General features: G+C 46.7%; 1 protein-coding gene across 4 annotated transcripts in view; it reads right to left on the reverse strand.

Moving 5' to 3' along the window:
• The window catches only part of SPEN (spen family transcriptional repressor), a 65,663-nt gene that overhangs the window by 45,203 nt on the left and 4,242 nt on the right, over positions 1-16,218 (reverse strand). For 3 of the 4 annotated variants that reach the window (XM_072026946.1, XM_027443090.3, XM_027443089.3), the window contains exon 2: positions 2,985-3,305. In XM_072026946.1, coding sequence (XP_071883047.1) covers positions 2,985-3,305 — 321 coding nt within the window. The other variant, XM_072026945.1, reaches the window with a different exon arrangement.

Raw genomic sequence — 16,218 nt, forward strand, 5'->3', positions numbered from 1 at the left:
TAAATGCAGTAAACAAGGAAAACTTCATGTTTTAACATCATAATAAGCAATTGTTTTCTATTTTTGCTTTAGAGCTTCAGAAATTTTTCTTCAATTTCATAATTACTGGAGCTATTGTAATTATCCTTCTGCAAAAATGGCATCATAAATTGGGCTGTAGCCATGAAAGCCTCAGTGCAAAGCATAACCTAGAGGTAAGAAGCTGCTTTCAAAAGGGGTAGTATTACCCACACAGAAGCCCAGAAAATTAGGGGTTTTCTTGTTGCTGTTCTAAAATATTTCATCCTCTTAGGGGGGATTTTGCTTTTTATCAGAGAGCTACACTCAACTCTTGTTAAAGCTGCATACCCTCAATAAACATCCTGGTTACTGATGTCAGAATACTTAAATTGCAAGTATTCATAACTCCTAAAAAAGATGCAGGCCCGGAAAATATACTAAAACCCTATACAAAGAGTATAAATTAAGTTTTTCAATAGATGTTTGTTGAGACTGCTATTGTTACTGCAATCACAGAATTTGTTATCTTTATAGGCACGCTAGTTTGAAGTAGCTATGACCCATTTTGTTTTAGTATTTCAAACATTTTGTATGTCAATTAAGGAAAGCTCTATGTTCTAAGAATGTTAGTGTGATCTCTCAAATAAAGATATAGCAAAACTGACAGGTAAAGTTAAAGGAACATTACGTATGGTTTAGTAGTCTAATTTAGACAAATACCAGGACGGTATGTCTAAGTTACCTCCACAAAATGAAAGATCAAGAATGATTACGTTGAGCATTTAAGAAATACTTGCAACATTCTAAATATGTCAGGGTAACCAAAGTTAATTTAAAAATTTAATTATCCATCTCATGAAGGACATTTCAACCTTTTCCTCAGCCTTCTCAGATTCTTCTTTCAGAATCAATTATTAGTCACTTCGGTCCCCTGAATCCTAATAACCCAATTCCTCCTTGTACTTCCTTTGCCTCTCCTGCATCACGGGTCTGCCTTCCATTTAAAATGGCAGAAATATTTCAGGTATCTTTTATAAACTCAAAATCAGATTTGAATCTTTTTTGATTAGCATCTCGGGAAGTTCAATTCCTTCCCCAATGAATCACTAGATCCTTAATCCTCTAAATATATTCACCCTCTGCTGTTCAATTATAACTCATTTTCAGGCTTTCTGCAGAACTCATGTCTCGCCTGCATTTTTTTTTTCTCAGAAATTATATGTAACAAACTACCTAACCAGTGCAACAGAAAATTTCATTAACATATATACGTGCTTAAAATTCATTGTTGCCTCATCTCTTGCTCACAACAATGTTTTTAAAGATATTTCAGGGTCTAGAACAGAAACATGTCTCTTTTCTCCCCCTTTTGAAGGACCAGGATCAACATTTTTATAAATGATTGCATTTAGCATCCTACAAAGTGTTAATCAGTGAAAGCTGATTTAATCAGGTAAGAGAAAAAGCAGTATTTTCTAAAGGGTTACTGCTATAGCTGACATAAAAGAACAAAGTCCTTATCCATGAGAAGGACACAGAAGACAGACAGAGGAGCTAGCAGAGCTGAAAATCTAATGGCTACAGTGCTTTTTTGATTTATCTATTAGTACTAAGTGCTACTGGAGTTAGTGGAAAGAGAGGGTTTGACTTGGGTTAGGAGAGGGGCTAATATACACAGGGCAGGACATACCAACCTTTTCCAAGTGTGGAAACACGACCTATATTCCCAATTAAATCTAGGGAGAGAATTGTGAACATAACTTCCCCAATTTTGGCCCCTCTTATAGGGGTAATCCACCTTCTTAATGGGCAAGGGTGTCAAATGATATTTTAGATGAACCAACAAGAAAAAAAAATCTTAGTGACAAGACAAAAAAAAAATTCCACTGGAAGCAAGTAGTCCCAGACTGAAACCATAACTCTGAAACCCCCAGACTTCTTTCTTGAGACAGAAGGCACTTAAATAGATCCATTATTTTAACTTCCAGCCCTATGACTGAATCAAGCAGCTGGTAGTTCACCCAACGCACGAGGGCACTCATCGCTGTTGGCCAGCAGGCATCCTCTATCCGCCTTTGTAACCATCCAGCCCAGTCATTTTTGATTGGTGTATCCACAAACTGATTATTAGCGCCACGTCCTTAAAAACTAAAGTACGTTTAATGTGGAGCAGCAAAGAGCTTTTTAAGAGACTAGATAGTAATCCACTCCCCATGGCTACTGACGTCTTGATTGTACACCATCCAATAAATTCAAGGCAGTAGTTCTTATCCCAGCATTAAAAAATATATATAATTTCCAAAATTTAGTAATGTCCATCAGCTCTTTTTGTCAATACCATCAGAAAGAATAATCCCAATAACTTGGAAATGATGTAGATCCAAAATGGAAACATCACAAGCTGCCTTCGGTCTTCTCCATCCGAGCGTTATTTCCATGGCTAAGTGTTGTTTGTAGAATCCAAGGGACTGTATCATTAAATTCTACTAGGAAATTTTTGGTGACAATCCAATTAACATATAAACTGCGTATAGTGAGAACTGAGAACTAGGCATCAAGCTTTCACAGAATTTTAGGTTCTAGTATTCCGAAGATACTCCATACAGAACTTCACCACATGTTGTAGTAAGATAACTCCATCTGGCAGTAGGGATACATCCGAATAAGGCCTTAATATTATCCAAGAAATGGAATCATTACTTCTAGAAAAGAGTAACTCCAATAGCGATGCTGGCCAAAGGAAATCTTCCATCTTAAAACCACCTTATTTCAAGTGTAGATATCCAACCAGCTGCAGAAAACATCCTCTATGGATCCACAAGGTACCAGCCACTGGGATAGAAATCACTTCCGTTTCCAACCCAAAATAGGAAACATAGATAATTCCCAAAATTTTAAATCCATCTGGGGCCCCTTATATACGAGTTTGTGTTTCTCACCATATCAAATACAAAATACCTGCCTAGAGAAACCTTGGAACTTACCCATCAAGTCTCCGCTCATAACGTCCTTCCCGTGCATGAAGCGATGGTGGGGGGCCGTAAGTGGGCCCCCCGCCACCTCCTCTGAACCCAGAAACCTCTCTACTACGAGATGCTATGGAAACTGTATCATCCAATCCCCGAGCAGCACTGGGAATGGTTCCTGGTTCATTATAATCCGTCCGTAGGTCTCTATCTCCCATTTTGTTGACAGAGTTGTGTGCCTTCTGCGCACTTTTGATGTCCACAAAATCCACAAACGCTGCCACTCCGCCTTCCGACCCCCTCTTAGGGAGAATTTTGACACTTTCAACACGTCCATATCTGCAAGAAAAGAAAGGAAAAGAAAAACTATTAATGCAAGCAGAAAAAGACCGTATTTAATAACATTGCCTAGAGAAAAAACAACATCACTTTCAAACCATTTGCCCTTCACGCATGGCAGGAAAACCAATCTCAAAACACAGCAGAGGCTGGAGGAAGCATTTCCAAAACGGGGGGAAAAAGCCAAATGCCCTTTCCAGAATAATTTCAACCCTCCTCACTTTTGGCTAGCCTATCACGCCATCTCCCCTTTTATAATAACAGAGCAACAGCAGCTGAAGAAATAGAAAGGTGTTCGCAACTAGAGCAGCCCTTCTGATTTTTAATCTGACGAGCAAGACATAATTAACACAAAACCGTGTCACAACAAGTAAAAATAAAGACATCCCGAGAATCTTCTTGAGAAATAAATGACCTTGACACAGCAACTCCACTGCCCTGCTCTGCACATAACCCATGCCACCAGCCCAGCCCCACGCAGGACACTGCAGGGCGCACCTCCAACCCTGAGCGCACGCCGCGGGGTTTCTGCAATGCGGGTGCTGCCCGGCCAGCAGCTGCCCAGGAGCAAAAAGGCACCACCTTTGTGCACGTGAGAAAACGTGATGTCAAAATGTCTCCAAACACTGGCATCGACTCATAGCAGAGAGGATTAAATGGAAAGGGGGAACAGGGCAGTATTTTAAAAGAGCTTGGAACCGCACGTCACGTTTTGGTCATTCTCTCAGCCAGGTTTAGCCAAGCAGGTAAGGGCTTGTGACCTCAGATGTTAATTCATGACAACAAGAGGCAAAAGACGTATTTTGGAATGTACTGGCGAACTGGAAAGGGATACACAAATGAAAAAATAATGAAGAAATATTTGTAAAGTGTGTAAAGAACTATTGCAAAATTTTTTCTATTCCCAAAGGCAGCACAATGCCGAACAGATGTAAACAGATCTTAAACAAGAAAAGCTGTTTTCAGCTACAGATGCATAAAAAAAACTAATACAATCGCCCGTCTGATGAGCAAATACTGTCAGAACCCGCATCTGACTCCAGTTTATGCACGGCTTTCAATATACCTTCATACTTCGTCATTGTTATTGGATGACTAATTCTTAAACACGATTTGAAAACCTGCCTCCTCATTCCAATCCGACCTACTCTGCTTCGTATGTGATCTGGATTGGATTTAGGCTTCATTCTTCTCTATTTTTTACTCCACCAAATACGGCACGCTGCTCCTTAAGGGATATATGCACAAACAAGAGCATCGTTCAAGCCAGCCTAAAAGCTCCTTGTTAGATGCAAAAAGGCAGGGACGCGCATGGGACGCGCTCGTGGCTGTGCGCTGCCCAGAGCAGAGCTTGCAGCCCTTGTACTCACGGGTCCAGCACAGTAATGTTCGTTCTCAGAGGAGCTTTCTAATCTCTGATACCAAAGTGATGCGCTGGTCATTTTTTATTATAACGAAAAACAGCAAGGAACAAATGATGGTCCTGCAGGAAAGGTTCTTCTCCGAGTCTGCACCCTTCTGAGGCTGGGTGAGGTTATAAAATCTTACCTTGAAGGCAAGATTTAGAAAGACCAGGGAAGTAGAGCACGTGTTTCCTAAAATTTTTGCAAGGAAAAAAAAATAAAAAAGGGCCTGACTGGATGTAGCACGTGTAAAGGGAGAAGCAACAGGAAAGGAAGAAGGGGGAAGGAAAACAGGAAGAGCCCATTTGAAAAAAAAAAATTAGACTGATTGCCATGAACAAATGAGACAAAAATACAAAAAATAACAAGGCATGTTAGTTACCATCACCTAAGCCCCTTTATCGTGCATTTCAGTGCCAGTTCTCTACAAACAAAAGAAAAGCTGTTGCAATAGGACAGTGCTTTAACTTCGCTTTCCTTTGAGTTTTTTTTTCTAAATGCTGCAGGTACAGAGCTGACTGGTTCGAACATGTACCTTCCTTTTGCTCACTGTTTACACATTTGGTTTCTGGCAATGTGAGTCCATACTTTGTCTACAATCTTCCGTTTAAAAAAAAAAAAAAACAAAAAAAAAACGTAAATGTCTTAACACTCCTCAAAAAAAATGAAATCCTAATTGACCTCTCTGACTGCAATCACCAGAGCCTACTTAATATGAAGTGCTGCCTGCCAGTTACATCAGAAATGAGCTCTCTGACTGTTCCCACTCACTATCCTGATAATTCTTTTATTCCCTAATTTTGAAATCACGGCACGTACCTGTTATTATAACATACACACAGACAGACCTCACCTATTTTCTTTGGCTGCAGAAGATCCAGAAATGTGCTAAAACATTCAAATATTCAAACTAATGCTGTCCAGGAAGTGTAGAAAATACAGAACGTCAATGTAGTATGCTCCTCATCTACCAGCAAAATCACCCAGCAAACGCACACCTCTTGCAGGCAGAGCTCAAATTTTATATTGGGAGAAGCGTACTTTGGTTGCCAGCTATTTCAAGGATTAAAAAAAAAAAAAAAAAAAAAACTGCTGTGAAATGTGGGACAATGTATTTTTTTTCCCTAAACCAGAAACGGGTGGGGGAGGCTCCTCCTGTATTCCCCTGCAGCCACAGCCCTAAATCACCCTGCTCGGGGCGGGCGCGTTAATCCAGCTCCACAAATACACGCCGTGCTCTGGTGTCCTGCACCATGCCCTTGTCGAGCCCCGGGGATAATCTATAACAATCGTCTTTGCTGCAAGCCAGGGAGCTGGGAGGGGGGAGGAGAAAGGGAGCACAAGCAGATGGGGGGACAAGAGAAAACTGAGATGCAGCGAGCCCTAAGCACGCGAGGCCAGCCGCCGGTGGGGAAGGTCCGCGTCCTCCTTGCCCGGCGAGGTCGGTGCCCGGGGACCACACGCATCCTTCGGTGCCGCGCCACTGGGACGAGGACCGCATCGCTCCGCATCCAATCCCCTGGGGAGAGGAGGGGAGATCTGCAGTGCCGCATCACGAGACGGGTTACTGCAGCAGAACAACACATGGCAAGAGAACGATGCTCTCGGGAGGGCTGGGGGAGGCGAGGCGGCAGCAGACGGCGAGCAGAGGCAAGATGGAGGCAAAGGCGCTGCGAGGAGCAGCCGACTGCGCAACGCAACCTTTGTCCGGGTCCCAAGGGCTGGGAAGAGGGGACAAAGGAGGACCGGAGGCATCGCCGCGACCTTTGGTAACGTTCGCAGAGCGGCTCCTCTAAAGCCGCGCCGCCCATCCCTGCACCTATGCGTCAGCCCCGTCCGAGCTGCATTTCACAATCGCTGGCAGACCCGGCAGAAAACAAAGAGGCGTTCGCTGAGCTCTGAATCCTCGGACCCTAATGAAAGCAAGGCTTTTAATGCCTCTCCGCCCGGGGAACTCATGACGATTAATCATTAGCTCCAAGCCCGTCCCGTATCGTAGCGAAGCAGGCTGGGGCCGTGTTTTCAGAGGGGTTTATAGTTCAACCAGACCCACAGCCGACACACCAGGGCTGTTATGTCAGCGAGCCCCTCCACCAGTGCACGATTGTAACACCGCGCGATAAACAGAAATCTGGTGGCCCTTTCAGAAAAAAAAGTTGCTAGCTAATCACTGCCTGAACAAAGCTACGCTAATCCAGCTTTTCAGACAAAGAAAAGGAATTCGTCATTTAACCATTATCGGTTTATTCACTGTAGATCAAAGCACCTCTATAATCAAGCAGCCGAAATGTCTCTGGGCTCTTGGCACGGCCTCTCGGCACGCTCCTGGCGCCCCAGCCTCCTCCCGTACCGGCAGACAACGCGGCGGCTGGGGAACGCCGCACGCCAGCGGTGCTGGCCCGAGCTGTGCCGGCTCCCCGGGCACCGCGTCGCCACCGGCCGCAGCCCTGCGCTCCTCGCCGCGTGCAGCGGGCGTCTTCCCGGGCATGAGCGGCCTCTGCCCTCCTCGAGCAAAGGCGTTTCGAACAAAGGGCGGATGACGAGAAAGCCAAATATTCAGTAAGCCAATATTACCATTTAGCCGAGTGGTTTTATAAAGCGTTTAAGCTCCTTAAAGATGGCATACGCATGGTAGGAAAAGGTAGCTTGGAATCAGAGGGGCGATCGCTTTTTTAATTTAAACTGCTTTCCTTGATTCCCACTTTAATTCGGATCACTTCCTCATTTCTCATGCTGACTCCCCCAAGCCTGCACAAACCCTTCATACCCACCCATTTCCAGCACTGCAGAATTCTGCAGGTCAGCCTACAAAAACATCACCCGAGTGCTGGTGAGAAGTCGGCACAATGCTACGCCCAGTACTCCTGCACGCGAGACACATCGCAAGATCAAAAATAACACAGGCTTCCTGTGCTCGCTTCTGCACCGCTCATTAGGGGCTCGATTTGAGAAGACACCGCTGCGAGGGGACAGCTGGGTATTCTGGATCCACCTGGGCTCACTCCGACTCCAGCCAGCTATCTTTAGCCATCGGGAGTGCTCGGGCGGCGTTTTGTGCGCCGGGTTGTGCTACGGCGCAGGCAAGTCACGGCCTGCAGTATTCAGTAAAAGGCGCACACAGCGTGAAGCTTCCCCCCGCCAATCGCGTTCCTCTGCCTCTGCTGTTATTTCATAACAAAACGATGTGACCTGAAGTAATACTTAGCCAGATGTCTGCCTCGCTTCTCCTTATTTGTAAGGCCAGGCCAGCCCGCGTGCTCCCGGAGCTGCGCTTTACTCCCGTGGCGGGGCAGTGCTGGCACCGAGGCTGCCGGTACCGGCTCCGGAGGGATCCTGCCACCAGGCCACCTCCGTGGGCGTCCCTTCTGGGCTCTCCTGCTGGCATGGATCACCGCTCCCCAGCCCACCACCAGCTCTTTTTAGGAAACACTGCTCAGAGCCAAGCCCCAGGGCCACCAGCGTGGCCGTGGCCCTCATTGCCACGCCAATGATGGCACAGACCATGGAGAGGGAAGACAACAGGCCTAAGAAGCCATGTGCCACCATATTCTGTGCTTTGTGTTCATTATAACCACGTACGTTTCTTGCCATGGAAAATATTTAGGTGCTTTTACGTGGCACAAGCCTTTGGAATTACATTCGGCTTCCAGTCATGCCTTCAGCAGAGGACCAGGATATCTTTGGTCAAATATCATCACATGTCTAGCACGGAAGGAAGAATTGAGAGCTTACAGATACAGAACAGAGGAGTCTAAACAAAAGGTACTCAGACCACACACATACTGCATTATTGGGTTTGGGTCCTTTCATGAGAACAGCAACCAATCGATAGCAGAAAGCAAACCCAGAGGCAGGCCATAAATAAGTGCGTGCGCAGGGCTGGGACAAAAATAATGCACGCTAATGGGAACGCAATCTCAGCAGAGAACAGGCTGAATCCCGCAGTCCTGGAAAACTACTTAAAATGAACAGCATGCGCGGAACCGTCACCTGACGAGCCACAATTGCTCGTCTTTGTAAGCCTGTCACTCAAACCTGGAGAATTTGTCAAACAGGATCGCGAACGCTTAATGACGACCATGGAAACGTACGCACGGCCCCCGGCCTTCGCTGGCAGCTGCTGTGCAGGCAGACCTCGCTGCAGGACTCACTGCGACCAGCTGGACACCACTGCCCAGCACCGAAGGTGCCTGACCGCGGAGCACGGAGCGCCTCAGAAATCCCTCACCTGTCTTTGAAACCGAACAACTGGCTCTTCAGGCTCATGGTGAAAATCCTGTGACGTTCCAGAGTGTTTATCTAATGCACCTACACACACGCCCCTTTACAGAACCCGACTGCACCAGCGTGGAACCCTCCTCCAAGCGCCCCATCTTCCCCGTTTTCCAAGCACAGGGTTCTCAGGGGAAGCACGCAGGGACCAAGCAGGACGAGGGTAGCGGCACAAAGCTGCCAGCGACGTATGGAGCACTTCCAGCAGCCTCCAGAGATCCAACGTAGGGCACGGACGCTCCCTATCTCCAGCTGCTATGTCACGTTAAAGATGGCTAAAAATAAAGCAAATTCCATGCCTTTACTTCTACCTTTCTTTGCACAAAATGACTGTTTCTACAATGATAAGCCATCACAAGCGGCCGGGGTAGCGTTCTGGATGATCAAGAGTAGGGGAGCTTGTCGGTGAGTGGTGAATCCACACAATGTAAGGCTTTGAAAACCTTTACCTTCACAAAACCACGCAAAATAAAAGCTCTCCGTATCACAAGGAGTGCCGGTTTTCAAACCGTACGGCGAACAGACCTTGTGGCAGCAGTGATTCAGAAACACGCCCTAATTACCAAGCTCCCATGCTTTTCTAGATTGCAATCTTAGCTGCTTTAAAACTTGTTTAGAGTGATCTTTATTAGCTCTGAGACCTTTCAGAGGGGGAGGGGTGGGGAATAAAGTTCTGCAGGGCATTCTTGCTAGCTCTCTAGCAATAAAGATTTTTAAACAATTCTCCAAGTTCAGGAGCACAAACCATCAACCAGGTTACGGCGCTAAGGCAAACTGCTGACATGATGGGGCTGAACCCTTAACGCGCCGACCCCAACTCCCCTCAGCCCGAAATACTAGCCAAGCCCAGGCCTATCCTGCATTTCCCTGCTCGCTTTAGCCTAACAGCATTTTATGGGAAATCTCCCAGCTCCGACTACAAACAGGGGTTTTGTTAATGAGATACAGCACGTGTTTCTGCCACGCACTGAGAACAGCGAGGGCTTTGTCTATGCTCGTAATCCCTCAGTGAGAGATGACAAAGTAGGAAATTAAAAAGCTAGCATAGGCACATTCACTGATACTTCTGATACCTGTTATTTAAGAGCAACACGCTCGGCATATCAGATAGTCTGGTAGATAACTCCATGCTGAAATAAGCGCTCGCCTCTTGCTTACAGCTCAGCTGAATGCTCCATTTTAGGATCCAAAGTAGAAGTCAATCCTAATTACAATATTTTATTTACATCTTCATGGCAAAGTCACCGTCTGGATACCGCCGAGGTGTTAATGCTGCGTTCTGGGCACCGGGATCACCTGAAGCAAGCTGGGAAAAGCCCTCAGCCTTTCCTGGTTTCATGTAGCACCTCGCTGCAGCTCCTGCAACACCAGCCTTGCAGTCAGAAGGCAAACCCTGACCATCCTGCAGCGAGGGGCTGCGTGCTGAACGGTGTGGGCTAAAGCTCCATCAATACAGCTGCCATGGCCACGCAGCAAAGTGACAGAAGCTCCGCTGGTAAGGAACTTGTGCCAGCAGCCACTTCTGCACCATGGAGAAGTACACAAGCAGCCATGGCAGGGCTTACCGGTAATACACATTTTCGTATTATTAAAAAAAAAAAAAATCAAAGCAGCTTTGTGTGCAGTAATAATGAAGACTCATTTCTTATGGATGCATGTCTTGAGGTCGAATTCCCTGGCGTCCAATAAATGCCAGTTCCCACTGCAGCTTTTCCCACGGTTAGGAACACCTCTCTCCCATGTGGATTCTTTAATGTCTAATAAGGGTTGTACGCACGCTGCAGCTTTTCTCTCCATGGGGCCGCTAATCAGGTCTCCCTCCTCTATTAAAACCGCTTGTTTTCATGAAACGCGCAGGAACATTGCATCTCTGAGACTGCGAGCATCTCCTCTGCCCTCGAGTTTAGCTGAAACTGGCTAACGGGTTCTACAGTGATTAGGGGAGATATGCATGCAGGGCAAGATCACATCAGTCTTGCTCTCTTTGCAGATCAGAATACATAAGAATTAGACTGTTCTTGAACAGTAAAATTAATCCCAGAAGCCCGAAGAGGTTACAGAAATTTGCAGGAGCCCTGCAAGGCAGAGAACACACTCAACCACACTCTATCCAGGCCAACACACCGTGATTCTTTCTCCTCCAACCCACACAGACGCACGGCACCGCGTTACTACGCACTAGATGCACTGCCACCAAATTCTATCTCCAGGGCATCTCTCCTTCCAGCTTAAAGCACAATCGGCAGATTTTCTTCCACAATGCTGGTGGTGATAGGCTACACTAAATGCTTTCTGAACAGGAATTGCCCAAGCCTTTTTGTTTGAGTGAATGCTTTTAGGATTTGGTCAGATTCAATTTTAGAATGTACTTGCATTGCAACTGTAGGGGCATCTCCTGCTTAATCAGGTTTTTCATTCTTACATGAAAGGGTAAATCCCCATCTCAGTTTTGCTTCTCCAAGCCCTGCTTTGCATGTATTCAGCAGCAGATGGAGGAAAATGCAGAGTCATAACATTATGGTCTCCCTGCCATGCTGTAAAGTACTTTAAATACGTACCATCTTAAGGCTTTACGAGTCTCAGTGATCACCGGTTCATACTTCTCTAGTGAAACAAACTTTATAACCTGTCTTCCTACAAGGTTTTATAGGTTTTCCAAGAAACTGTATTCCAGAAGAACATAAAAATAAAGTGGATTTGTCTGCCCTCACCAAGACCATCCCAAGCACTGGAATCACTCCTCCCCGTGAACCACCACCGTCTGAATGAGCAACCAGCCTCAACAACTTGAAATTCATTCCTCAAGGAAAGCAGCCATGGATCCACAGCCCCAGAGACACCTCCAAGTCCCCGACCCCAGCAGCTCCCCGCTCCAGGCAGGTCACTCTCTTGAAACCAGAGGAATTGTGCCAGAACCCACACTGACGGTGCTCCTCCTGCCCTCCCTGCCCTAACGCAGCCAGCTACGGCAGAGTAACCACCACGAGAGCGCCTTCCTGACGCTGTTCTGCTCATCTGCTTCACCCCCAGATGCCCACTGTCAGAAATCACTCTGAGGTGAGCTAGGCGAGAGCAGGAACGAGCACCCCAGCAGTGGGACCAAAGTCTCCAAGCAATGGGGACGAAGAGACGCTTCCTGAGCTCTGTCAGATCCCACACATCTCAGGGTTCCCTCAGCCACATATACTATGTCAGCATTGAAACCACACTTACTTTTTAAACACAGCAAAGCTTCCCTGCTACTAATACATCAAACCAGTTGTTTGAGAATTCAGGAGAAGACCAAGGGTTCATTTCAGCTTTGACAACAAGGAGGTCACTGTGCACATCGTTAGCCACCTAGGCGCACACTGAGATGGCTTTCCGAGAGCTGCATCTCACACATACGAGCACGAATTCCCGAAATTAAATCAGATTTGATTCTGTATACAAGGAAGATAGTTATCCATTCTGAGCTTTTATTCTCCTCACAGTCAGGATGTGAATGAGGCCGGAAGACTTTTTCCTCCAGCGATGACTACTTTAAACATCCAACTTGGCAATTTATCTTTCTTATTTTGCCCTACTGACTGTTCCGGGTCACCCACAGCTGCCACAGAGCGCCTGAAGAGGGAAGGCTGAAATAAGCCTCTGTGAGCTTTTTGGCAGCCGCCCCCGCCGGCGGGGACAGGAGGCACTCACGCCAGCAGCACGATGGGATGGACCCCAGCTCACTCCATGCGGGGACAGCCGCAACAGGGACATCAAGTTATTCATAACGAGTCCCACAGACAGAGGACATCAGCAGCTCAGGTTTCTACCTGGAGGAAAACTGATTCGCCGCTCGTTAAAGTTACAGCCTGGCAGTGCTCTTTTCATTCAGCTAAAAGATTACTTCAAAACCAGCCGTGATTGTGTGCCCGGTCACGACTGTGACAAAAGCTTGGTGTGAACCCAGCTCTGGTTTCCTACCACATCAGAGGGTAACAGAAGACACATAAGGTCTTGTGTTTGGATAGGAGGGCATCCAAGAGGAAGACACAAACAAGTCACCATTGCCTCCATCTGCAGAGAGTGCTGGCACGAATCACCTACCCACGCTGCTCCCAGGGATGTTCGGATTTATCTCGTTTTCGGCATGAGACCAGAGCATGTTCGGCACGATTTCGTTAGATTTGGCCACGCACGCCACAGATCTAAGTGTACTAAAAGAAAGTGCTTTCAATTTTAAATTGTTGAGCTTAATTAAAAAGGGGAAGAGAAAGGAAGCAAAAGAAGTTCCCTTTTGTTCTTAAAAAGTGTCTGGGTTTTTTAAACAGAGACTGGTCACTGAGATAGGCTGCCACTCGTCTCCCATGATTAGTTTCTCTGAGCGGAAAATTGATGTTCCTTTCGCATCCCAATTCTGCTGCGTTCTCACCCAAGTCACCATGAATATTTGGACCTCAGACAACGCATGAATATACAAAATAGCGTACGGAGCCAGCCGCATGCAATGCTACAGGGTACACTTCCAAAAAATCCGTCTTGAGAAGTATGTTGTTTCAAATGAATTCAGAGACACTGCCTTCATAGTCAATCTACCCCGTTAACAGATCAGATTGCAGCAGGCCCTGGAATATATTGTGGTATATTTATGAAAAGTCTGTAACTGTTTATTCTTTTATTAAGGGATGTTATCTTCACACTACAGGATTTTACAGATTGCATGCAACGATTACACAGTGTTAGTAGGTTAAACAATAACTATGGAAATGCAGAAACCAAAGCAGTCGCTGTGTTTTATTCATTACACAGAAGTCATCAGCACATCTTAAAACATTACTGCAGACGGGCATTAGGGACGGGTTTTTGGACCCGAGGAGACCGAAGCTGAAATGACCCAGCCACAACAGGAGCTCTCCAGGCACGCAGAAAGGCAAAGGCTCCGGCGTTGCCACCGCACGTACCCTCATCAGGTCCGAGCCAGTGCCTTGCTAGCTCGGCAGCAAAAAAGCAGCTTTTGTCTGATGTTCATTAACTGTTCAAATCATCTTCAGAACACTACAGAGACTCATGTGAAGGTAAGCCACGAGACTGGTTGTACACTGTGAATTTCCATCTTCAGGCTCATATTCCTCCCACGAGATTTCTAAATTGGCATGCCGAAGACGCAGCTAAACTCAAAATCTTATTATGGAGAGTAATCATATTTTCTAGTTTATTCCTTAGTTCATTGTTTAAGAATGTTTGCCTTTCCAGTCTTTGGTTTCAGGGCGTTCGCAGACCTCAGCGAGTTCACGGAGCTTAATAAAAAACACATAGGCTGTATCTCACAAGTGCTTATTTTTGGTAGCCACCAAAACCAGACCTTACCCACCCCACAAGCAACTTAACTGCTTACACCCCCGTCACCAGCACCTCCAGGAGCAGCAGCTGAAGCAACCTGACAGCAGCCAGGAGGGGCGACCCTCACCTTCACCCCCTCCCCACCGTCCCCAAACACCACCAGAACACCTCGCTTTGGCTGTCATTGCTCCTCAGGTGCATCTTCACGTGCAGAACACGTCCTCCTGCTCACAAGCTGACGACAGCATGAAGCCACCAGAGCAGCCAGTCAGTCTGCAGCCGCAGCACATCGGCTCAGGAAAAACAAAGCTCTGGGTTCGTCCTGACTCACCAACGTGCCCAAGGACTACAGCCTGCCCTCCACTCATTTGGATATTTGCTTCCTTTCTTATGAAATGCTAGCTGGCGTTTCTTGGCCCTCAGCGAAGACAAGGACCTAATTTTGGACACACCTTAAGACTGCAATAAGGTCATCTGCCGGAGAACTTGGCATGACTTTCTGTCCTATGAAAAGCATTGGGGGGAAAAAAAAACAGTCAACAAGACTATCAAAAACAGCTTTAGGCCTTTCCTAGTCCCCTGTTTTAAGTTGATGAATGGGTTTAATATCCGCATATGCCTCACAAGGGCTGTTACGCTCTCCGTGCACCAGCCTGCTTTCTCTCTTCACAGAAGGGGTTCCACAGGGAGCCAAATGCTTCCAGCGACCCAGATTCGGCCACGGCAACCCTCAAGCTCCAACAAACATCTCCCGTGCACGTTGAGCAACCTCACGGAGCTTTTACATGACTGAGTTACGCATTCAGCAATCCACCAGAAAGGGCATCAGGATTATTTATTATGGTACCAATGGAATTTAGAGTAAGCAGAAGAAATACCAAAAGCCAGTGTAACTTCAGAGCAGCCTTTCAGCCAGAACAGGACCAGGACACGCAACCAGGACGCTCTGAAGAAAGTTCAGGCAACAAGCAACGCTGGCAAGACTCACCAGGGGACAGAATTTTGTAACAAACTGACATCCACTTATCTTTCTAACACGGCTCAGCGTTTAAAAACACTTAATAGAAGCTTAGTCCAAATCTGTGCTCGGTGCGGCTCTTCATTAAGTTTCTTTGAAGTCATTCTATAGGCATCTCCCTGCCAAGCGTGGCGTCACCAAGCTGCCACCTCAAAGTGCACGCGAAGAGTACAACACAGAGCAGCCAGCGGACCCCAAAGTGCCGAGGAGACACAGCTCTGCCGTGGGGAAGAAGCAGGTGGCTGCTCGGGGAGCTTCTCCATTGGGGCCAGGGATGGCAGCACCACCAGAGGTGTTGGGGAAAACGGGGGCACCGCCAGCACCCGTGCTCCTTTAGCCCCTCGCCTGAAAAGCCTTCGTGCAGTGCGAGGTAGGCTTTTGCTATGGAGCCAGACCAAGGCTCAGGAAGGCAGAACACGCCTTGTGCCTTCCATGTCTGTCTTTCCCATCCGATTCTGGGCAATTAGCTTAATCCTCAGGCCTTAATCCCCCAACCGAATGCCTTCCCACGATCTTCCTGCGTTTTCTGTTCTGCAAAACTACAATCACCTTACTGGAGACGTTTGTAAAACACAGCATAACCCAGTGCCGACACTGCCTGATATTCCAGACACTGCCTCAACAAAGCACAGGCATAAATTTTACCTTCCCCTTCCTTTCAAAGGCGCTGAGCTAAAAAGGCTAGCGCCTGCGCTGTGGAAACACCATCACCTACAAGTGGTAAGAACGGAGGGGAAAAAAAGCAGAAGTAGTTCATTCTGCATCCATATTCCTGCCTCCTCCTCAGATAAACCTAACATCTGGTTAGGGACCTCTATATGCAAAGCTGATTTAGTGTAACTACCCATGTGTTTGCATCTTACGTGATATCCAAGAACCATTACTAGATTGTAAGCAATAAAAGCCCGGGAAC

The sequence above is a fragment of the Anas platyrhynchos genome, chromosome 22, assembly GCF_047663525.1.
Source record: "Anas platyrhynchos isolate ZD024472 breed Pekin duck chromosome 22, IASCAAS_PekinDuck_T2T, whole genome shotgun sequence".
In the NCBI taxonomy this organism is placed as follows: domain Eukaryota; kingdom Metazoa; phylum Chordata; class Aves; order Anseriformes; family Anatidae; genus Anas; species Anas platyrhynchos.